At 47.2% G+C, this 24,921-nt stretch overlaps 1 protein-coding gene and 1 long non-coding RNA gene across 2 annotated transcripts; one reads left to right on the top strand and one right to left on the bottom strand.

The window, feature by feature from the left end:
• Positions 1–148: 148 nt before the first annotated feature.
• Positions 149–12,602, bottom strand: LOC119958205. The gene is made up of 2 exons (XR_005458977.1): positions 12,403–12,602; positions 149–483 (listed from the first exon to the last, which is right to left on the bottom strand). It is a non-coding gene; the product is annotated as an uncharacterized LOC119958205 (long non-coding RNA).
• On the top strand, positions 12,437–24,634 carry LOC119958204 (insulin-like growth factor-binding protein 5). Its single transcript, XM_038786589.1, has 4 exons — positions 12,437–12,834; positions 16,805–17,001; positions 20,993–21,112; positions 22,952–24,634. The coding sequence occupies exons 1-4, from the start codon at positions 12,504–12,506 to the stop codon at positions 23,087–23,089; spliced, it is 786 nt and encodes a 261-aa protein (XP_038642517.1). The 5' UTR covers positions 12,437–12,503; the 3' UTR covers positions 23,090–24,634.
• Positions 24,635–24,921: the final 287 nt, after the last annotated feature.

The raw sequence follows: 24,921 nt of genomic DNA, 5'->3' as shown, positions 1-24,921 counted from the left end.
ACTCGGTGATCTCGATTGGAAAGTAAGTGCCGATGAAGGCAGGGAGGGAGCAGGACCTTAGCTCCAAAGTCATCTCCGTTTGAAGGTCAAACTGAAACAGGAGAATACTCACTGAGGCAGATGGAAGGGCAGAAAATTAAAGCGGCAATTCAGTGACATTTATATTTAATTCTTCATCAAGTTAAACAAATCCTTCAGTTACAATGTGCAGTCTAGTAGAAAGGAGGGGCAGGCTGGCTGAATGAGTTTTGTACATGAATAGATAGGTGCAGACATGATGGGCCGAGGAGCCTGGTTCTGTGCTGATAAACGCCTAATGACCATGACTTAGTTGTGGCGATCTAACTTAAAACGTTAATGGTCTGCAGTTCCATGACATAGCTGTTTGGAATCCTCTGGCAGTCTGTTCTCATCTATCTGTTCTGGAACAAGTTCGCAACAGAAAGAGAAGTGGATTGATTGTAGCAATGGAGGATTCCGATTCTGGAAAACAATGAGTATAAATAACTGCATGGAAAAGAATGAGTATAAATAACTGCATAGAAAAAGCTGACTAAAGTGACTGCTGGCTAGCCTCATGCATGGCGTCAGGTCTTAGAGTGGACACAAACTCGATTTACGTTTGAAATACAATTTCTTAGGCTAAATCGTGTTATTACCGGAAAAGGCAAGGTTCAATGGACACCAACAAATCTGAAACCCTAACAAAGTACGTTACCTGCAGCAAGACATCACCAATATCGATTGACGGCTGGATTGAATACTGGTCTCCACGTGATGGCAGTTTCCATTTCAACCAGGAAGCACAATTCAGAGCGGACGAAAGTCATAATTTGCCCTGAACAGTGAACATGCACCCTGATTTGGGAAAACATAAACAAAGAATCTGCACAGAGTCAACGATTCATCCTCTCCTGGGAGTGTTTGATGGGGATAGTGTAGAGGGAGCTTTACTCTGTATCTAACCCCGTGCTGTACCTGTCCTGGGAGTGTTTGATGGGGACAGTGTAGAGGTAGCTTTACTCTGTATCTAACCCCATGCTGTACCTGTCCTGGGAGTGTTTGAAGGGAACAGTGTAGAGGGAGCTTTACTCTGTATCTAACCCCGTGCTGTACCTGTCCTGGGAGTGTTTGATGGGGACAGTGTAGAGGGAGCTTTACTCTGTATCTAACCCCGTGCTGTACCTGTCCTGGGAGTGTTTGATGGGGACAGTGTAGATGGAGCTTTACTCTGTATATAACCCCGTGCTGTACCTGTCCTGGGAGTGTTTGATGGGGATAGTGTAGAGGGAGCTTTACTCTGTATCAAACCCCGTGCTGTACCTGTCCTGGGAGTGTTTGATGGGGACAGTGTAGAGGGAGCATTATTCTGTATCTAACCCCGTGCTGTACCTGTCCTGGGAGTGTTTGATGGGGATAGTGTAGAGGGAGCTTTACTGTGTATCTAACCCCGTGCTGTACCTGTCCTGGGAGTGTTTGATGGGGACAGTGTAGAGGGAGCATTATTCTGTATCTAACCCCGTGCTGTACCTGTCCTGGGAGTGTTTGATGGGGATAGTGTAGAGGGAGCTTTAATCTGTATCTAACCCCGTGCTGTACCTGTTCTGGGAGTGTTTGATGGGGACAGTGTAGATGGAGCTTTACTCTGTATATAACCCCGTGCTGTACCTGTCCTGGGAGTGTTTGATGGGGATAGTGTAGAGGGAGCTTTACTCTGTATCAAACCCCGTGCTGTACCTGTCCTGGGAGTGTTTGATGGGGACAGTGTAGAGGGAGCATTATTCTGTATCTAACCCCGTGCTGTACCTGTCCTGGGAGTGTTTGATGGGGATAGTGTAGAGGGAGCTTTACTGTGTATCTAACCCCGTGCTGTACCTGTCCTGGGAGTGTTTGATGGGGATAGTGTAGAGGGAGCTTTAATCTGTATCTAACCCCGTGCTGTACCTGTTCTGGGAGTGTTTGATGGGGACAGTGTAGAGGGAGCTTTACTCTGTATCTAATCCCGTGTTGTACCTGTCCTGGGAGTGTTTGATGTGGATAGTGTAGAGGGAGCTTTACTCTGTATATAATCCCGTGCTGTACCTGTCCTGGGAGTGTTTGATGGGGACAGTGTAGAGGGAGCTTTACTCTGTATCTAACCCCGTGCTGTACCTGTCCTGAGAGTGTTTGATGGGGACAGTGTAGAGGGAGCTTTACTCTGTATCTAACCCCGTGCTGTCCCTGTCCTGGGAGTGTTTGATGGGGACAGTGTAGAGGGAGCTTTACTCTGTATCTAACCCCGTGCTGTACCTGTCCTGGGAATGTTTTATGGGGACAGTGTAGAGGGAGCTTTACTCTGTATCTAACCCCGTGCTGTACCTGTCCTGGGAGTGTTTGATGGGGACAGTGTAGAGGGACCTTTACTCTGTATCTAACCCCGTGTTGTACCTGTCCTGGGAGTGTTTGATGGGGGACAGTGTAGAGGGACCTTTACTCTGTATCTAACCCCGTGCTGTTCCTGTCCTGGGAGTGTTTGATGGGGACAGTGTAGAGGGACCTTTACTCTCTATCTAACCCCATGCTGACCCTGTGTGTCTGTGTGAGAATCACAGACACTGAACCCTGTCCCCTCACCGTGTGCGTGTGTGTGTGGGAATCACAGAGACAGTCTCCACTCCGTTCATTGTGTATTGCTGCCTTTGCTGAGAGTGGTTCTTGTGGAACAAACACTGAGTTGACTGTTTCAGTCTTACTGAGATTATTGATTAACGGAGTAGACTGCCACCTAGAGGATTGAATGCAGACCAGCTTGAAGTCTTCGGGAAATATCTGTTTTGCAGTCAATTTCCAAATGAGACAGTTTGCTCTTGTTGCTGGAGTGAAAATAGTTTGCGGAGGTGTCAAAGGAGCTCGGTCGACTGCATGAGTCCTTCTCAATCTTACGTTGAATACTCCGTGACCAGTGCACAGTACCTCCGAATCTGCGGGGCAGGTTCGAGGGACTGAGTGGTTCCTGATCCGCATTCATATCGATGTTTCTATGTTGAACTTGGTTGTTGGGGAATGATGCCTGGAAACTTTCCTTCTCACAAAGTCAAAAAATCTGAATCTCTCTCCCTCGAAAGCTGGAGGTTTCCAAGCCCAGATGACTCATTTTCCATTGCATCTGGGTGGTAAAGGTACAATACCAAGGTGGCCGGAGAGAATTAAAATCGGGATTAGCCACGAGTCCAGTGACTGGTGGAATGGGCTTGAGGGTCTCTGTATGAATTGCACCGTTAACTGGGGGATTTTGAACAAGAGGACAATGTACCTTCACCTAAATCCTACCATTAAAGATGGAACATTACAAATATAAAATGGTGGCCTGGACATGTGTGATGAACAGTATTAATAACTGCTGTAAACGGTACCTGACCTTTAATACCTTGCCCCTTTAAGATGCTTGGAACTCTGGGGGACTCCGCCTCTGGCTACGCCCCCAGGAAACGATATATAGGCTAAGCGTCCATGTAGTGAGCACACTTCTCTCGGATGCTGTTCAGTTCTCTGTAGATTAAAGCCTTTTGATTACCGACCTCGCTCTCGCGTCGTAATTGAGGGTGCCTCAATATGAAAATTCATAATATACAAAGAGATAATCTTCCAAAATAAAGTCACAGGTTTATACCTTGCCCAGCTGAGAGTCCCAGTCCCAGAGTCATACAGTACAGGAGAGGCCCTTCTACCCATCGAGTCTGCACTGACACAACTAAAGGCGGGATTCTCGGTCCGATCACGTTCGCGGGATTCGGCGGTTCCGCTGCACTGAATGGGAGATTTGGTTCAGTGCCAAGTTCCCCGTCCTCGCTCGCAGCGATAGCGGGGCCATCTCTCAACGGAGAATCCCGGCTCAAATCGACACCGATCCCACTTCCCAGCACTTGGGCCATTGCCTCGAATGTTAAAGCATTTCAAGTGCTCATCCATGTACTTTTTAAAGGTTGTGGAGTTTCCTGCCTCTACTACCCTCCCAGTGTGTTCCAAACTCCCATCACCCTCTGGGTGAAAAGGTTTTCCTCAAATCCCTCTAAATCTCCCACCCCCACCTTGAAATTGTATCCCCTTATTATCGACCCATTAATAAAGTGGAACAGATGCTTCCTATCCCCACCCTGTCCATACCCCTCAATCTTATTCACCTCAATCAGGTCCGCCCTCAGCCTTCTCGGCTCTAAAGAAAACCCAAGCCTATCCAGCCTCTCTTCATAGCTCAAATGCTCCACCCTAGGCAACATCCTGGTGAATCTCCTCTGCACCCCCTCCAGTACAATCACATCCTTCCTATAGTGTGGTGACCAGAACTGCACCAGTACTCCAGCTGTGGCCTCACCAAAGTCCTGTACAGCTCCAACATAACCTCCACGTTCTTATAATCAATCACAACTGATTAAGGCAAGTGTTCCATATACCTTCTTAACCACACTATTAACCATTCCTCCGCCTTCAGGTATCTGCGAACAACCGCCCCAAGATCCCTCTGTTCCTCTGAGCTTCCTAGTGTCCAGCCATTCATTGAAATGTTCTTTTTAAGCAATCATAGGTGTAACACACCAATTCTAATTCTCTGCCCGAACCAGAAGTGTACCATCCCGATGAGAAATGGTTCTCGTTTGTATCCTTTCAGTGAGAAACATTATGATCAGCACCGTTTTTTTCCTTGAAGAATCACAGTTATTTCCTCTCTTATTGAGATGCGAACAAGAATTGGTCTCTTTAACCGTACTCTGCCTATTGAACAACAGCGGTTCGCTGTGCTGGATTCATACGCCACGGGGAGTGGGAAAAGGACCTTGCATGGCTTCCAGGCACCGAGTGCATTTATTACCCAAATGCAACTCCCCAAAGGGCAGTGGAACTCAGATAAAGGATAGGAAATAAAGCTGGAGAATCACGTCGGACCAAAAAAGTTTAATGGAGGAAGCCACGGTGTTAGATTTCACCCTAATAGGGGGAAGCAGGGTGGCACAGTGGTTAGCGTGGCCCCTCACAGCGCCAGGGACTGGGGTTCAATTCCGACCTTGGATCACTGTCTGTGCGGAGTCTGCACATTCTCCCCATGTCTGCGTGGGTTTCCTCCGGGTGCACCGGTTTCCTCCCATGATCATAATGAATGGCAGAACAGGCTCGAAGGGCCGAATGGCCTCCTCCTGCTCTTATTTTCTACGTACGTTTCGACGTAACAACAGCCTGCATTTATGTCGTACCTTTGATGGGCCAACAGGTCCTCCCTCACCAGAGGAGCGTAAGCAGACACACACTGACAATGGGCAGATGGACGAGCTGTTAGCACAGATGAGTGAACGCAGTCGTAGGGTTTAAGCAGCTTCTGAATGAATGAGTGGAGAAGAGGTTGAGGGTTTGGTGAGTCGGGGGGGGGGGGGGGGGGGGGGGGGGGGGGGGGTGGGGAGGGGGGGTTTGGAATTCCAAAGCTCAGAGAGAATGCAACTGAAGGCACGTCTGTAAATGTCAGGTCAAAGGAAACTTACGACACTCAAGAGACCAGAATTGGAGGGGCAGGGAATTTGTAGGTTACAAAGTTAGGTCGAACTTTGAAAATAAGGATGAGAATTTTTAAATGGCGGTGTTGGTGGGCCGGGAAAGGGGTGGGGGGTGGTGGGGTGGGGGGGGGGGGGGGGGGGGGTAGCTTGGGAACAGAGTTTGTGGCGGACACCAAGGCTTAGTCTATAGACCTCCGAATAGTTCCAGAGATGTAGAGGAAAGGATTGCAAAGATGATTCTCGACAGGAGCGAGAGTAATAGGGTAGTTGTTATGGGGGACTTTAACTTTCCAAATATTGACTGGAAATACTATAGTTCGTGTACTATAGATGGGTCAGTTTTTGTGCAGTGTGTGCAGGAGGGTTTTCTGACACTGTATGTAGACAGGCCAACAAGGGGCGAGGCCACATTGGATTTGGTACTGGGTAATGAACCCGGCCAGGTGTTAGATTTAGATGTAGGTGAGCACTTTGGTGATAGTGATCACAATTCGGTTATGTTTACTTTAGCAATGGGCAGGGATAGGTATATACCACGAGGCAAGAATTATAGCTGGGGGAAAGGCAATTATGATGCTATTCAGCAAGATTTAGGATGTATAGGATGGGGAAGGAAACTGCAGGGGATGGGTACAATCGAAATGTGGAGCTTTTTCAAGGAACAGCTACTGCGTGTCCTTGATAAGTATGTACCTGTCAGGCAGGGAGGAAGTTGTCGAGCAAGGGAACCGTGGTTTACTAAGGAAGTTGAAGCACTTGTCAAGAGGAAGAAGAAGGCTTATGTTAGGATGAGACATGAAGGCTCAGTTAGGGCACTTGAGTAAGATTAGAGCCAATCAAGGATAGTAGTGGAAAGTTGTGTATGGAATCAGAGGAGATAGGGGAAGCGTTAAATGGATATTTTTCATCAGTGTTTACACTGGAGAAAGACAATGTTGTCGAGGAGAATACTCAGGTTCAGTCGACCAGGCTAGATGGAATTGAGGTTCACAAGGAGGAGGTGTTAGCAATTTTGGAAAATGTAAAAATAGATAAGTCCCCTGGGCCAGATGGTATTTATCCTAGGATTCTCTGGGAAGCCAGGGAGGAGGTTGCAGAGCCTTTGTCCTTGATCTTTATGTCGTCTTTGTCGACAGGAATAGTGCCGGAAGACTGGAGGATAGCAAATGCTGTCCCCTTGTTCAAGAAGGGGAGTAGAGACAACACTGGTAATTATAGACCTGTGAGTCTTACTTCGGTTGTGGGTAAAATGTTGGAAAAGGTTATGCGGAGAGTCGTAAAGGCTGCCGTGAAACTGGCCGTGTTTCACAGCAGCCTCCGCGCCCCCTCCCGGGACCCGATTCTCCCCCCAGGTCAGGACTAGCAGCACGGCCTCGCGAAGCACGGCATCGCAGGCTTAGCGACCGTCGCTAAGCCCGCGCGCCAAGGGTCACGGCGGCTGACGCCCACGATGACGTCAGCCGTGCATGCGCGGATTGGACGGCTCCAACCCGCGCATGCGCAGATGACGTCATCACGCATATGCGTCAAACCCGCGCATGCGCGGGCCGTCATGCCCCTCAGCCACCCCGTGGACTGATCCTGCGGGGCAGCAGAGGAACAAAGAGTGCTCGGGTTTCGGTCCCGCTGCCCGCGATCGGTGGGCACCGATCGCGGGCCCATGCCACCCTTGGCACGACTGTGCCAATCGGTGCCATGGTTGTCGGGAACGGCACTTTGCGGCCGTTTTCACGAACGGTGAGAGCAGGTGTGTTTGCGTTCGTGAAAACGGCCGTAAAGGCCTGGGAACTCGGCCCATCGGCTAGGGGAGAATCGCTGTTCGCCGTAAAAAACGGCGAGCAGCAATTCGTGTCGTGGGGCGGCCATGGGGGGGGGGGGGGGGGGAGAATAGCGGGAGGTCGGGAAAAATGTCGGGAAGGCCCTCCCGCTATTCTCTGACCTGTCATGGGCAGCGGAGAATCGCGCCCAGGGTTTATAATCATCTTGAAAAGAACAAGTTGATTAGCGATAGTCAACACGGTTTTGTTAAGGGTAGGTCATGCCTCACAAACCTTATTGAGTTTTTTGAGAAGGTGACCAAACAGGTGGATGAGGGTAAAGCGGTTGATGTGGTGTATATGGATTTCAGTAAGGCGTTTGATAAGGTTCCCCACGGTAGGCTATTGCAGAAAATAAGGAAGTATGGTATTAAAGGTGATTTAGCGGTTTGGATCAGTAATTGGCTAGCTGAAAGAAGATGGCAAATGTTCATCCTGGAGTTCAGTTACTAGTGGTGTACCGCAAGGATCTGTTTTGGGGCCACTGCTGTTTGTCATTTTTATAAATGACCTGGAAGAGGGTGTAGAAGGATGGGTTAGTAAATTTGCAGATGACACGAAGGTCGGTGGAGTTGTGGATAGTGCTGAAGGATGTTATAGGATACAGAGGGACATAGATAAGCTGCAGAGCTGGGCTGAGAGGTGGCAGATGGAGTTTAATGCGGAAAAGTGTGAGGTGGTTCACTTTGGAAGGAGTAACAGGAATGTAGAGTACTGGGCTAATGGGCAAGATTCTTGGTAGTGTAGATGAACAGAGAGATCTCGGCATCCAGGTACATAAATCCCTGAAAGTTGCCACCCAGGTCAATAGGGCTGTTAAGAAGGCATATGTTGTGCTAGCCTTTATAAGCAGGGGGATTGAGTTTCGGAGCCACGAGGTCATGCTGCAGCTGTACATAACTCTGGTGCGGCCGCACCTGGAGTACTGCGTGCAGTTCTGGTCACCACATTATAGGAAGGATGTGGAAGCTTTGGAAAGGGCTCAGAGGAGATTTACTAGGATGTTGCCTGGTATGGAGGGAAGGTCTTACGAGGAAAGGCTCAGGGACTTGAGGTTGTTTTCGTTGGAGAGGAGAAGGCTGAGAGGTGACTTAATAGAGACATATAAGATAATCAGAGGGTTAGATAGGGTGGACAGTGAGAGTCTTTTTCCTCGGATGGTGATGACCAACACGAGGGGACATAGCTTTAAATTGAGGGGTGGTAGATATAGGACAGATGTCAGAGGCAGTTTCTTTACTCAGAGAGTAGTAGGGGTGTGGAACGCCCTGCCTGCAACAGTAGTAGACTCGCCAACTTTAAGGGCATTTAAGTGGTCACTGGATAGACATATGGATGAAAATGGAATAGTGTAGGTCAGATAGGCTTCAGATGGTTTCACAGGTCGGCGCAACATCGAGGGCCGAAGGGCCCGTACTGCGCTGTAATGTTCTATGTTCTATGTTCTTAATAGTTACCATGTTATTGTTCACATTTGCAGCAATAACATATTAACTATTATCAGGACAGTGAAAACTAGCAGCTATGAAACATTTTATTCGTCATTTTAAAATGACAAAACTACTGGTTTACGAAAAGTACTTAACTGCGCAAAAATACTTATCAGCATTATTCTGTAGCGAGTAACTCACCTCCTGACCCCCCCCAAAGCCTGTCCACCATCTACAAGGCACAAGTCAGGAGTGTAATGGAATACTCTCCACTTGCCTGGATGAGCGCAGCTCCAACAACACTCAAGGAGCTCAACACCATCCAGGACAAAGCAGCCCCGCTTGATTGGCTCCCCTTTCACAAACATTCAATCCCTCCACCACCGACTCACAGTGACAGCCGTGTGTACCATCTACAAGATGCACTGCAGGAACTCGCCAAGGTTCCTTTGACAGCACCTTCCAAACCTACAGCCTCTACCATCTAGAAGGACAAGAGCAGCAGATACCTGGGAACCCCACCACCTGGAGGTTCCCCTCCAAGTCACTCACCACCCTGACTTGGAAATATATCGGCCGTCCCTTCACTGTCGCTGGGGCAACATCCTGGACCTCCCTCCCTAACAGCGCAGTGGGTATACCCACACCACATGGACTGCAGCGGTTCACCACTTACTCAAGGAAAATTAGGGGTGGGCAACAAATGCTAAGTTTGTGAGGGATGCCCACATCTCAAGAATGAATTTTAAATAATCTTATCTGTGAAAATTCTAATCCATAAGAAATAACTGTCTAGAAAACATGTTATGAATAAAAAAAATTATTGACATTAAATGATTGGTGTAAGAAGAAAAAGTACTTGACAAATGTTTGTATTCTCACATACTTACCCATAAGGAATACTTACAAAGATCTGCAATAAATATTTATTTACAAGAAATACTTATACTGGCCAAGAAGGAATATTTATACTTATCTGCAACAACTATTTATCTTACAATAAATCATTATATCGGAAATACTGATCTGTAAGCAATATTTATACTTATTTGAAATAAATATTTATTTACAAGAAATAATTATTTTATATTCTCGGGGGCAGTTTGGTGGGGCAGTGGTTAGCACTGCTGCCTCATGGTGCCAAGGACCCGGGTTCGATTCCGGCCCTGGGTCACTATCCGTGTGGAGTTTACACATTCTCCCCGTGTCTGTGTGCGTCTCACCCCCACAACCCAAAAAGATATGCAGGGTAGGTGGATTGGCCATGCAAAATTGCCCCTTAATTGGAAAAAAAGGAATTGGGTACTCTAATTTTTTATTTAAAAAAAATTTCTATTCACAAATGAAAATGAAAAAATGAAATGAAAATGGCTTATTGTCACGAGTAGGCTTCAATGAAGTTACTGTGAAATGCCCCTAGTCGCCATATTCCGGCGCCTGTCCGGGGAGGCTGGTACGGGAAATACTGATCTATAAGGAATATGTATACTTATCTGCAATAAATATTTATTTACAATAAATAATTATTTCACGTACTCAAATACTGATTAATAAGGGTTATTTATATTTATCTGCAATAAGTATATATTTGCAAGAAATTATTATTTTATACACTCAAATACTGATTAATAAAGGTTATTTATACTTATCTGCAATAAGTATATATTTGCAAGAAATTATTATTTTATACACTCAAATACTGATTAATAAGGGTTATTTATACTTATCTGCAATAAGTATATATTTGCAAGAAATTATTATTTTATATACTCAAATACTGATTAATAAGGGTTATTTATACTTATCTGCAATAAGTATATATTTGCAAGAAATTATTATTTTATATACTCAAATACTGATTAATAAGGGTTATTTATACTTATCTGCAATAAGTATATATTTGCAAGAAATTATTATTTTATATACTCAAATACTGATTAATAAGGGTTATTTATACTTATCTGCAATAAGTATATATTTACAAGAAATTATTATTTTATATACTCAAATACTGATTAATAAGGGTTATTTATACTTATCTGCAATAAGTATATATTTGCCAGAAATTATTATTTTATATACCCAAATACTGATTAATAAGGACGATTTATACTTATCTGCAATAAGTATATATTTGCAAGAAATTATTATTTTATATACTCAAATACTGATTAATAAGGATGTTTATACTTATCTGCAATAAGTATATATTTGCAAGAAATTATTATTTTATATACTCAAATACTGATTAATAAGGGTTATTTATACTTATCTGCAATAAGAATATATTTGCAAGAAATTATTATTTTATATACTCAAATATTGATTAATAAGGGTTATTTATACTTATCTGCAATAAGTATATATTTGCCAGAAATTATTATTTTATATACTCAAATACTGATTAATAAGGACGATTTATACTTATCTGCAATAAGTATATATTTGCCAGAAATTATTATTTTATATACTAAAATACTGATTAATAAGGACGATTTATACTTATCTGCAATAAGTATATATTTGCCAGAAATTATTATTTTATATACTAAAATACTGATTAATAAGGACGATTTATACTTATCTGCAATAAGTATATATTTGCCAGAAATTATTATTTTATATACTAAAATACTGATTAATAAGGATGTTTCTACTTATCTGCAATAAGTATATATTTGCAAGAAATTATTATTTTATATACTCAAATACTGATTAATAAGGGTTATTTATACTTATCTGCAATAAGAATATATTTGCAAGAAATTATTATTTTATATACTCAAATACTGATTAATAAGGACGATTTATACTTATCTGCAATAAGTATATATTTGCAAGAAATTATTTTATATACTCAAATACTGATTAATAAGGATGATTTATACTTATCTGCAATAAGTATATATTTGCCAGAAATTATTATTTTATATACTAAAATACTGATTAATAAGGACGATTTATACTTATCTGCAATAAGTATATATTTGCCAGAAATTATTATTTTATATACTAAAATACTGATTAATAAGGACGATTTATACTTATCTGCAATAAGTATATATTTGCCAGAAATTATTATTTTATATACTAAAATACTGATTAATAAGGATGTTTCTACTTATCTGCAATAAGTATATATTTGCAAGAAATTATTATTTTATATACTCAAATACTGATTAATAAGGGTTATTTATACTTATCTGCAATAAGAATATATTTGCAAGAAATTATTATTTTATATACTCAAATACTGATTAATAAGGACGATTTATACTTATCTGCAATAAGTATATATTTGCAAGAAATTATTTTATATACTCAAATACTGATTAATAAGGATGATTTATACTTATCTGCAATAAGTATATATTTGAAAGAAATTATTATTTTATATACTCAAATACGGATCAACGAAAGTGATTTAGAACTGAAAATAGCAGTCATTGAAATGAACACATAACCTCATCCAAAAGCACAGATAACACATGTCTCTGAAAACAAATGAGAAAAGTTAAAAAGCAGAGTAAACTTTGGTGCTGCCTCTTTGGGCACCCTATTGACAGGTTTTCAGGGCGGGTAAGAGGGGGGTCCTGTAATCCTCCCTCCCCCTGTGTCATTTCACTGCTCGCTTACCTATTATTCAGGTTCCGGGGCCTGGCCCTGCTTGCCTATTTAAAAAGAGGGGGACCTACAAGCTGGGCAATGTGGTGGAGCGAGTCAAGTTGCTGCAAACCATGCTCAGGATCTTCTTACTGCTCGTCTGCTCGGCTCTGCCCAGTCAGCTGGGTGCACTGGGGGCGATGATCGAGTGTGCCCCGTGCAACGAGAGGGCCATGTCTGCCTGCCACCCCCCCAGGGGCTGCGAGCTGGTGAGAGAGTCCGGCTGTGGCTGCTGCCTGACATGCGCGCTGGCGGAGGGAGCGGCGTGCGGAGTTTACACCGAGAGTTGCGCCTCTGGACTCAGGTGCGTTCCCCGCAGCGGGGACAAGGCGCCGCTCCAGGCGCTGCTGCAAGGACGGGGCATGTGTCGCAGCCTCAAGCGGAGGAACCAGGTCCAGCTGGCGGGTGAGTCCAGGCATTGTGGCAGAATGTGTTCAAATAGCCAAAGGTTAATGTGTGTGCAAGTCAATTTCAACAGTCAGATTCCACAGTGGGACAGAGTCAGTTCCTACAGAGTGACAGAGTCAGTTTCCACAGTTACAGAGACAGTTTCCACAGAGTCAGATTCCACAGAGGGACAGAGTCAGTTTCCACAGAGTGACAGTCAGTTTCCACAGAGTGACAGAGTCAGTTTCCACAGAGTGACAGAGTTAGTTTCCAGAGTGACAGAGTCAGTTTCCACAGAGTGACAGAGTCAGTTTCCACAGAGTGACAGTCAGTTTCCACAGAGTGACAGTCAGTTTCCACAGAGTGACAGAGACAGTTTCCACAGAGTGACAGTCAGTTTCGACAGTTACAGAGACAGATTCCACAGTTTCCACAGAGTGACAGAGACAGTTTCCACAGAGTGACAGAGTCAGTTTCCACAGAGTGACAGAGTCAGTTTCGACAGTTACAGAGACAGATTCCACAGTGACAGAGTCAGTTTCCACAGAGTGACAGTCAGTTTCCACAGAGTGACAGAGTCAGTTTCCACAGAGTGACAGTCAGTTTCCACAGAGTGACAGAGTCAGTTTCCACAGTTACAGAGACAGATTCCACAGTTACAGAGACAGTTTCCACAGAGTGACAGAGTCAGTTTCCACAGTTACAGAGACAGATTCCACAGTTACAGAGTCAGTTTCCACAGTTACCGAGACAGTTTCCACAGTTACAGAGACAGATTCCACAGTTACAGAGTCAGTTTCCACAGTTACAGAGACAGATTCCACAGTTACAGAGACAGTTTCCACAGAGTGACAGAGTCAGTTTCCACAGAGTGACAGAGTCAGTTTCCACAGAGTGACAGAGTCAGTTTCCACAGTTACAGAATCAGATTCCACAGTTACAGAGACAGTTTCCACAGTTACAGAGACAGTTTCCACAGAGTGACAGAGTTAATTTCCACAGAGTGACAGAGTCAGTTTCCAGAGTTACAGAGTCAGTTTCCACAGAGTGACAGAGTCAGTTTCCACAGAGTGACAGAGTCAGTTTCCAGCGAGTGACAGAGTCAGTTTCCAGCGAGTGACAGAGTCAGTTTCCACAGAGTGCAGGTTAGGTGGATTGGCCATGCTAAATTGCCCTTAGTGTCCAATGATTAGATGGGGTTACTGGGATAATGTTGGGGGAGTGGGCTTAGATAGGGTGCTCATTCAGAGGGTTTGTGCAGACTCAATGGGCCGTATGGTGGCCTCCTGCACTGTAGGGATTCTATTCTATGGTAAGGTACCCACGGTGGCACATGGTTAGCACTGTTGCTTCACAGCGCCAGCACTGTTGCTTCACAGCGCCAGGGTCCCAGTTTCGATTCCTGGCTTGGGTCACTCTGTGTGGAGTTTGCACGTTCTCCCTGTGTCTGTGTGGGTTTCCTCCGGGTGCTCCAGTTTCCTCCCACAAGTCCCGAAAGATGCTTGTTAGGTGAATTGGGCATTCTGAATTCTCCCAGCCTTCCCGAACAGGCGCCAGAATGTGGCAACTAGGGGCTTTTCACAGTAACTTCATTGCAGCCTACTTGTGACACTAATAAAGATTATTATTATTATAAGAACAACTGAGGTAGCTTGGTGGAGCAGTGGTTAGCACTGCTGCCTCACGGCGCCGAGGTCCCAGGTTTGATCCCGGCTCTGGGTCACTGTCCGTGTGGAGTTTGTACATTCTCCCCGTGTCTGTGTGGGTTTCGCTCCCACAACCCAAAGATGTGCAGGGTAGGTGGATTGGCCACACTAAATTGCCCCTGAATTGGAAAAATGAATTGGGTACTCTAAATTTATTAAAAGATATATAAGAACAGCTGCCCACAGCTGTGAAGCGCTGGTGCCCAAGGCTTGACCACAATGCACTTCCCGGTCGAATATCCCAAGTTCAGAATTGTGCTGGGGGGGGGGGCTTTCTTTGAAACTGTGGATTATAGTCATCGGCGAGATTGAAGGAGGTGAGGAATTCTCCAGTCCTGGAGTAAGTTTTCTTTCCATAAGGTGTGATCTGAACACCGTAAGGACGCTGTGAGGGAGCTGCTCCAGATGTTAACGTGTCCAGGCACGGACCTCTGACAGAGTAAATTAGTGTGTTACCATAAACACTGAAACACTCCCTTGGCACTGCACTGGAGGGGTAGCCTGGGTTTTGTGTCCCTCCAGTCTCCAGAGTGGGGGCCTCTTCACTCCCAGATACAGATGGCAACCGTCCTTATCAGAAAACCGTTGGCCTAGATCTTGCAGAGAGCCGCAATGCTGGGCGTCAGCAATTCCTCGCACCCATGCTGCCAACCATTTTCAGCTGTATCTTCCAATCGCCATTGAAACAGAACTGGGAAGTGCAGAATCTCCAGGGTAAGTTCAGCAGAATTGGGGGGTGAGGGTGTGAGGGTGGGGGGGTTGGGGGGGGGGGGGGGGGGAGTGGGAGGGGTGGAGTGGGGGTGGGGTGGGGTGGGGTGATCTGCTTCCTAGATAGGACAGCTGCCTGAATCAGGTACGTTCTTGTTGAAAAGTCTCGGAATGAATTGAGTGTGGGTGAGCAATGAAATGAAATGAAATGAAAATGGCTTATTGTTACAAGTAGGCTTACATTAACACTGCAATGAAGTTACTGTGAAAAGCCCCTAGTCGCCACATTCCAGCGCCTGTTCGGGGAGTCTGTTACGGGAATTGAACCCATGCTGCTGGCCTGCCTTGGTCTGCTTTCAAAGCCAGCGATTTAGCCCAGTGTGCTAAACCAGCAAATGGACAAGTGGGTGGTGGGGGGCAGTACCCGTGTTCATAGAATCATTGAATTTATAGTGTAGAGGGAGGGCATTTGGCCCATCGAGTCTGCACCGGCTCTTTGGAAAGAGCACCCTACCTAAACCCACGCCCCCACCTTATCCCCATAACCCCACCTGACTTTTTTGGTCACTAAGGCCAATTTAGCATGACCAATCCACCTAACCTGCACGTCTTTGGACTGTGGGAGGAAACCGGAGCACCCGGAGGAAACCCACGCAGACACTGGGAGAACGTGCAGACTCCGCACAGTGACCCAAGCCGGGAATCGAACCTGGGACCCTGGAGCTTTTGTGTCTGGCCCTCTGCAGCGTCCTGATGCGCATCTCCCCGCGTACACCACGTGTCGGGTGATCCAGGGAGCAGAGGATTCGGGGCTGATAAGTTATCTCTGCCGTGTTTGCAGGGGAGGGGGAAAATCTTTTGTGAGATGAGATCCACTTGAGTTCCCTCTGCTGACGAGAGCTGGTACTGCAAAAGAAAGCAGCCCTTCAGAGTGGAACTCATTCAGTGCCACATAGAAATGATTTGTGTTCTGTTTGCAAAGATTTTTAATGCAACTGCAGCAGGGTGTGCTACCATTTGTGTAAACGTGGAATTGCTAACCGAGGCCCAATATTGTCCAAATGTTTTTATTTCCCCTCAACCCCGGAGCATTGAACCCAATTCGGGCTCCATCACAATTGAGATGTACTCCAAGACGGGGGTAAAGTGGGATTTGCTGCGACAGTGTGCCGTTTATGGTATGGAGCGGGTTGGATGTGGTCTGTGTGAAGCAATTGTGCTTAAATGGAATTGGAAATGTTGCATATTCCTTGCATTGGACAGAAGTGACTCCTGGCTGGGTCACTGTCTGTGCGGAGTCTGCACGTCCTCCCCCTGTGTGCGTGGGTTTCCTCCGGGTGCTCCGGTTTCCTCCCACAGTCCAAAGATGTGCGGGTTAGGTGGATTGGCCATGCTAAATTGCCCGTAGTGTCCTAAAAAGTAAGGTTGATGGGGGGGGGTTGTTGGGTTACGGGTACAGGGTGGATACGTGGGTTTGAGTAGGGTGATCATGGCTCGGCACAACATTGAGGGCCGAAGGGCCTGTTCTGTGCTGTACTGTTCTATGTTCTATGATCTGTTCATTATTCCCGCAGGAAAGCCCCTGGATGGTGAGGAGAAATATTCCATGGCAAAGAGGGAGCACGGTGGTAAAGACCAGGGCATGCGACGGGAAAATCCTCGCCAGCATTTGGCAGCGAAACCGCATCGTGGGAATCGCCATTCAAAGCCCACCGTAGTGAACCCATCCAAACTGCCAGCTGTCACCACGCCTATGGCAGATTCTGAATATGTAAGTGCCAGGTTTGGGATTGGCAGGGGGCATGGGGAACTGAATGAGTTCCAGCCAGGTTTAAAGTGAATTCCTGTCCAGGAGAACTTAAAGTTAGAGCAACAACAGAGGATGCTGGGAAAACCCAGCAGCTCTGGCAGTATCTGTGAAGAGAGATTAATGTCTCGAGTCCTTTGTCTCTTCTTCAGAACTAAAGAGAGTGTGAAATGTTCTGGTGGGGGTGGGGGGGGGCCTCCAAAATTAATCAGGCATTGGAGAGTCAGCCCGCTGAATGGTAAGTACCTAGCACCATTCCCCCCCCCCACCCCGAGTTTGGATATTCTTTGTCAAGAACCTTGCCTCAGTTTTTTTTTTAATGATCACCGTCTTAAAAACCGCTGAATCAATCCGGTCGCACTGGTTTCAGAACGGCGTTGATCGGATCATCAGACCTACCTCCTTGATGCAAAGCAGCGCAACATGCCGCAAAATGGCGCGCAGTGACGCAAAAGGTTAAATCGAATTTGGAAGACGCAAATTGGGACGAGCAACCCTCTAAAACTGCGCAACTTTTAAAGCGAAATGACTAGAAGCAGGGCGGCGTAAAGCGGGGACCCACTGTATGTACCTTTTTTTGGAGTGTTGCAATGGCAAAAAAGTGCCAACCAATTGGAGCGCGACGCACAAAATGATATTGTAGATGTGAGTCTAGTTGTTAATTCGAGCACGTGTTTCTCTGTGTCTGGGACAACGTGGCCTTTGGCGTTAAAGAAGCATGAGTGAGCAGAGACAGTGGGGGTCTCGTTTTCATTGATGTGATTGGACGTATCCAGTGAGGTTCTGGCAGTGTGGCCCTGTGAGAGTCTCCAGAATCATTGCTGTGTACGACACCACCTTGTGATGAAGAAAGCCTTTGATTTGCCGGAATCTGTAGGTGATACTGACTGGTTTGTGGGAGGAGACATACCCTAGGTCCCTCCGCAAAATGTTGTGGGGAAAAGATGGGCATCAGGAAAGTGGCGCCCAGTGAAATGGAGCCACTATGGATAGCCCAGTGTTTTCCATCAGTACACGTTGACTATTCAATCTCCTCTTCAACCCACCACTCCTGACCTACTAAAGTCTCTTTGAAAATTTTTTTACAAAATTTAATTTACGGGATGTGGATGTGGTTAGGCCAGCATTTATTGCCCATCCCTAGTTACCCTTCAGAAGGTGGTGGTGAGCTGTCTTTTTGAACCGCTGCAGTCCCTGAGGTGTAGGTACACCCACTGTGCTGTTAGGGAGGGAGTTCCAGGATGTTGCCCCAGCGACAGTGAAGGAACGGCCGATATATTTCCAAGTCAGGATGGTGAGTGACTTGGAGGGGAACCTCCAGGTGGTGGGGTTCCCAGGTATCTGCTTCCCTTGCCCTTCTAGATGGTAGTGGTCGTGGGTTTGGAAAGTGCTGCCTAAGGAGCCTTGGTGAGTTGCTGCAGTGCATCTTGTAGATGGTACACACGGCTGCTACTGTCACCAGCTCCACGCTGGTGGAGGGAGTGAACGTTTGTGGAAGGGTAGCATCATGGTAGCACAGTGGTTAGCACTGTTTCTTCACAGCGCCAGGGTTCCAAGTTCGATTCACGTCTTGGGTCACTGTCTGTGCAGAGTCTGCACGTTCTCCCCAGTGTGTGCGTGGGTTTCCTCCGGGTGCTCCGGTTTCCTCCCACAAGTCCCGAAAGACGTGCTGTTAGGTGAATTGGACATTCTGAATTCTCCCTCTGTGTACCCGAACATGCGCCAGAGTGTGGCGACTAGGGGATTTTCACAGTAACTTCATTGCAGTGTTAATGTAAACCTAATTGTGATAATAAAGATTATTGTCGTTATAATTATTAAAAACGTTCCCTTCATAAATCAGAATCATCTCCCTCTCCCCATTGATTCAACTATAAAAACCAAGTGCAGATAGGAACTAACCCTGAGCGTTGTTATGGCCGAATCTATTGACTCGATGAAATAGTGTTGGTGTATTGCAGAAACATGAATCCCAAGGGGGGAGAACAAATATTCTCTGAAAACCACCAGTTAATTGAATTGCTCGAGATTGTCACCTTTGACAAAGTTCTCAGTGAGTGTGATGATGTTGAGAAATGGGGGTGTCAGGAGGGGAGGACGGAAACGGGCCATTCAATTCTCGGAGCCTGCTCCGTCAGCCGATAAGGTCACAACTGATCTGGTTGTCCATGGAACTCCATTTTCTCCTGTCAGAACCCTCGACTGCCCTGTCAATCAAAAATCCATCCAACCCAGCCTTGAATAGACGACCCAGCCTCCTCAGCTCTATGAGGAAGCAATTCCACAGACTAACAACGCTTGGAGAAGGAAATTATCCTTGTCTCCATCTTAAACTTGAACTGTGTCAGGGGCAGCACGGTGGCGCAGTGGTTAGCACTGCTGCCTCACGGCGCCGAGGGCCCGGGTTCGATCCCAGCTCTGGGTCACTGTCCGTGTGGAGTTTGCCCATTCTCCCCGTGTCTGCGTGGGTTTCACCCCCACAACCCAAAAATGTGCAGGGTAGGTGGATTGGCCACGCTAAATTGCCCCTTAATTGGAATAAATGAATTGGGTACTCTAAATTTATTTTTTAAAAACTGGAACTGTGTCATAGAATCATCGCATTTACAGTGCAGAAGGATGCCATTCGGCCCATCAAGTCTGCACCGACCCTCTGAAAGTGCACCCTACCTAGGTCCACGCCCCCACCTTATCCCCATAACCCCATCTAACCTTTTGGACCCTAAGGGCAATTTAGCATGGCCAATCCACCTAACCTGCACGTCTTTGAACTGTGGGAGGAAACCGGAGCACCCGGAGGAAACCCACGCACACACGGGGTGAACGTGCAGATTCCGCACAGTTAGTGACCCAAGCTGGGAATCGAACCTGGGACCCTGGAGCTGTGGCGCAGCAATGCTAACCACTGTGCTACCGTGCCGCCCCGGGGCAGTTAAAACTTTTCAGGGGAGTCAGAGAGTTGGATGTGATTGTACTGGAGAGGGTGCAGAGGAGGTTCACTGGGATATGAGCTATGAGGGGAGGCTGGATAAGCTTGAGTTGGAGCAGAGAAGGCGGAGAGGGGAGTTGATTGAGGTGTATAAGATTATGAGGGATGTGGACAGGGTGGGGATTGGAAGCAGCTGTTCCCCTCAGTTGAAGGATCAATATGGAGGGGGCATCATTTTAAGGTGAGGGGCAGGAGGTTGAGAGGAGATTTGAGGAAAGGGTATTCACCCAGAGGGTGATGGGAATCTGGGATGCACGGCCTTGGAGGGTAGTCAAGGCAGAAAACCTCACAATCTGTAAAAAAAATACTTGGATAGAGCAGCACGGTGGCGCAGTGGTTAGCACTGCTGCCTCACAGCACCGAGGGCCCGGGTTCAATCCCGGCTCTGGGTCACTGTCTGTGTGGAGTTTGCCCATTCTCCCCGTATCTGCGTGGGTCTCACCCTCACAACCCAAAGATGTGCTGGTTAGGTGCATTGGCCATGCTAAATTGCCCCTTCATTGGGAAAAAAAATGAATTGGGCACTCTAAATTTATTTTAAAAAAGGTACTTCGATGAACACTTGAAATGTCGTAACATTCAACGCCATGGGCCAAGTGCTGGGAAGTGGGATTAGTGTCAATTAGAGTTGTTTTTTGTTGTTGTTGATGGGCCGAAGGGCCTCTTCTGTGCTGTATGATTCTCTGACAAACATTTGCATTGTAATTCAGTCAAAACTAACCGTTTGTCGAGAGGGAACAAAAACATTGTGAAGCGTATTTTACCGTGACCATTTTGAATAATATACTGTGTGGTGGAGATAATCTCCCTGGAGGGCAAATGTAGCTGGGCAGCAAGAGAAGCTTCAGTGGGGCAAAGAGCTCATGGGTGATGGGCTGCAGTGGGAGGGTTGGACTTTGATGGACAAATGAGCCTTTGTCACGGACCTGACTTTGGATTTGAACCAATTGTTTTGTCTGTACTTAGGGCCCGTGTCGCCGAGAAATGGAATCCATTCTCCAGGACCTGAAGCCAGAGTTCTTCCGCAGCCCAGAGGACATCTACATCCCGAACTGTGATAAGAGAGGATTCTACCGGAGCAAACAAGTAAATAGTGATCCTAACGCAGCTTTTTGCGCAGTCTATCAGTTAAAGTGAGAAACCCCTCACCCACCGATGGTGAAATCTGGTGTGTAATGGGAGAAAGAATAAGACCACAGGAGCCGGACTGAACAGGGTGGCATAATCCTTGCCCCATCAGCAAAACAATTGGGTCGCAGTGGGGGTGGCGTGGGAAGGGTATGGCACCTACCTTCCTGAATGCTGCCTTGGAACAATTTAACAAGGGCGCAGCGTTGAGTAGTTCAAGATGGATGACGCCCCACTCCCACTTCCTCACGAGAACGTCCCACACTAGAGAGCTGCCAGCCAATTAGATAACCAGCAGCTCTGTAGTTCTGGCAGCGCCACTGGGAATGCTGGCCATTGTTGGGACTACAGTCAGTCTTACCAGGCTCCGAAGCCCAGGTAAGTGTGGGCAGGCCAGGGTGAGGGGTGTGGGTAGTGGGCGGGCCACCCTGGAGTAAATTGGGTCGATATTTTCTGGAGATAGGAATGAGAGGTGATATTATTGAAACATAGCAGACTCTAAAGGGGTTTGACAGGGTGGATATGGAGAGATTGTTTCCCCCTGGCTGGGGTTTGACAGGGTGGATACTGAGAGATTGTTTCCCCCCCTGGCTGGGGTTTGACAGGGTGGATACTGAGAGATTGTTTCCCCCCCCGGCTGGGGTTTGACAGGGTGGATACTGAGAGATTGTTTCCCCCTGGCTGGGGTTTGACAGGGTGGATACTGAGAGATTGTTTCCCCCTGGCTGGGGTTTGACAGGGGGGATACTGAGAGATTGTTTCCCCCTGGCTGGGGTTTGACAGGGTGGATACTGAGAGATTGTTTCCCTTTGGCTGGGGTTTGACAGGGTGGATACTGAGAGATTGTTTCCCCCTGGCTGGGGTTTGACAGGGTGGATACTGAGAGATTGTTTCCCCCTGGCTGGGGTTTGACAGGGTGGATACTGAGAGATTGTTTCCCCTGGCTGGGGTTTGACAGGGTGGATACTGAGAGATTGTTTCCCCCTGGCTGGGGTTTGACAGGGTGGATACTGAGAGATTGTTTCCCCCTGGCTGGGGTTTGACAGGGTGGATACTGAGAGATTGTTTCCCCCTGGCTGGGATTTGACAGGGTGGATACTGAGAGATTGTTTCCCCCTGGCTGGGGTTTGACAGGGTGGATACTGAGAGATTGTTTCCCCCTGGCTGGGGTTTGACAGGGTGGATACTGAGAGATTGTTTCCCCCTGGCTGGGGTTTGACAGGGTGGATACTGAGAGATTGTTTCCCCCTGGCTGGGGTTTGACAGGGTGGATACTGAGAGATTGTTTCCCCCTGGCTGGGGTTTGACAGGGTGGATACTGAGAGATTGTTCTCCCCCCCCCCCCCCCCCCCCCCCGGCTGGGGAATCTACAACATGGGGGTCACAGTCTCGGGATAAGGAAACAATCATTTAGGACTGAGATGAGGAGAAATTTCTTCGCTGAAAGGGCTGAGAATCTTTGGAATTCTCCACCCTAGAGGAATGTGGGCTCTCCATCGTTGGATATATTTAAGGCCGAGATAGATTTATGGTCTCTTAGGGAATTATGGGTAATGGGGACTGGGCGGGAAAGTGGAGTTGAACCCCGAGATAAGTCATGATGGTATTGACTGGCGAAGCAGGCTCGATGGGCCGAATGGTCCACAACTGCTCTGATGGCGCCTGCGGGTCGTGGGCCTACTTTACTGATCGCTGTCACACTGCTGTCTGCGGGGGCAAACATTGGCTGTAATATTTCTGAAGTATTTTGTATTTTCCCCCCTTCCATTAACACCTGATGTTTTTCCTGTTTCCTAGTGCAAGCCATCGAGAGGCCGAAAACGAGGCCACTGCTGGTGTGTGGACAAATATGGCCATTCGCTTCCTGGGCCTGTGCGCAGGAAAAAGCCTGTGTCGTGTGGGCAGAGTGCGTCCTCTGGAGAGGTTGGCTATTAATCGGTGCCGTGGCCACTGTCCCCCTGAGGGCAGCACTGCCTGAAGTTTCTGACGACAAGATTAAACTAGAAAGAGAATATCTCCAATCAGCCTTGCTCTCTCGCTGGAGGTCCATTCCTACAATGACCTCCAGGCTTTACCTGGAATCGCACATGCTGGAAGTAGTTTAGTTTAAAGCTTAGAAAACGTGTAACAAGGTCTTCCGAAATTCAACCTTTAAATTCTGATTCCTACTCATATCAAATGTGCTTCAGTGCCTGGCATTAACACATCGCACTGGCATGGCTTCCATGCCCTCCCCCACCGCCCTAGTTTGACTCCCTTTCAGCACAAACTTTGAGTTGTAACAAAGAGTCTGGTAGAAGACTCGGGTTAGGTCTGGTCCTGCAGCATCATTGAACGGTGGCACCCTGGTAGCTCAGTGGGGTGGTCGTGCCAGCTGAATTGGCACCGAGCCGGGCAGGCCAGCTGTCACGCCCGATCACTGCCCAGTGATCCCTTGCAGGAAAGTGCACATTTTGTTGTGATGCCCCCCTCAGTTGTACAGCCCTCTTGGCTCCCTCGCACGCTGTGGTGATGGTGGAGCACCTTCGGGAGAGGGCAAAGTACAGAGCTGCATGGATGCAGGAGGTGTGCTGTCAGCTGCTGAAGCAGCACTCTAGAAACCTCGCCTGATTTCAACCGATGACCAGGGGCGGGGATGCGCATCCCCCCAGCCGCGTGATCCTCGGCAGCGTGCCTGCTCGCTGTGATTCCCATTGAAGTCACCCCACGCCGCCGGGAAACCCGTGGGCGGGGGTGCACTCCCGCCGGGGACGGGGAATCCCGATGGCCCACAAATTCCGGCCCCAGATGTCTGCCCGCGTAACATGAGTGGCAGCACCCGTTTGCCCTCCGTAAACCCAGCGGGTCTGGAGTGTTTGACCTGGCTCCTCCACGCGGTTTGCGGGCACGTTTTCAAATCAGATATATTCAAACCTGTTTGTTTAATTTTACTTCATGAATGTTCAGGGTGAAGGTGGAGGCTTCCCACTTGCACAATGCTACCCGCCAGACCTCGGTAGCCTCCATTTTGTTTTGCCACCTCTCCCACTTGACACCCAGAAAGCAATTTAGAAATTGTTTAATTTAACAACTAGCCCTGGATTCTCCATCCGTTCATACTGATGGGACTCAGTTCCCGCTCCAGCGACTGGCCGGTTTCTTCTCGCTGGTAGCGGGTCGGACTCCGAACGGAGAATCTTGGCTCTTGACTCATGGTTCCCAGCTAACGCGCTGCCCCTTGACGTCTCGGTGGATGTAACTTGGTGTGGGCACAGAGCCCGTGAAACTTTACATCACTCCAGAGGACTTTATAAGCACTATGTATTTTTTTACTGGGGAATATGATGCAATTATATATTTAAATTTCAAGAACAGAAATAGTGAAATCTAGGATGTCTGAAATCAATAAATGCTTCTTTGTGATAAATTGGTGTTGCTTTGAAATTTGGGATTTGTTCTTGCAATGTCTTATTTAATAAAATCTCACCTTTTAATGATTTATCTGAATGTCATGTTTGTCCTCTGTGGGGGTTGGTGGGGGGGGGGGGGGGGGGGTGTAGTTTGGGAAATCAGTGCGCACAGCATTGCAGCAGAATGGAGGCCATTTTGACCAGGCCGCTCCTCAGAGCTGATCAAAGCCTGACTGGCTCCGAACAGCCTTGAAACTCCAGAGGCGAGGAAATGGGAGGGACAGTTGGTCCTCGTTAATACACATGTTGTCAAATGACAGGGGCAGAAGGAGACCATTTGATTCACTGCGCCTGGGCTGGTTCTTGGAAAGCGCGATC

Source organism: Scyliorhinus canicula, chromosome 28 (assembly GCF_902713615.1).
Source record: "Scyliorhinus canicula chromosome 28, sScyCan1.1, whole genome shotgun sequence".
NCBI lineage: Eukaryota > Metazoa > Chordata > Chondrichthyes > Carcharhiniformes > Scyliorhinidae > Scyliorhinus > Scyliorhinus canicula.
Note: the sequence above shows the minus strand (reverse complement) of the source record. Positions and strands in the feature narration are given on the sequence as shown.

Coding starts and splice junctions, on each gene's coding strand:
- LOC119958204 (XM_038786589.1), top strand. CDS start 12,504: ATGCTCAGGATCTTCTTACTGCTCGTCTGCTCGGCTCTGCCCAGTCAG. Junction 12,835..16,804: donor GAACCAGGTCCAGCTGGCGG/GTGAGTCCAGGC, acceptor TTATTCCCGCAG/GAAAGCCCCTGGATGGTGAG. Junction 21,113..22,951: donor GATTCTACCGGAGCAAACAA/GTAAATAGTGAT, acceptor CCTGTTTCCTAG/TGCAAGCCATCGAGAGGCCG.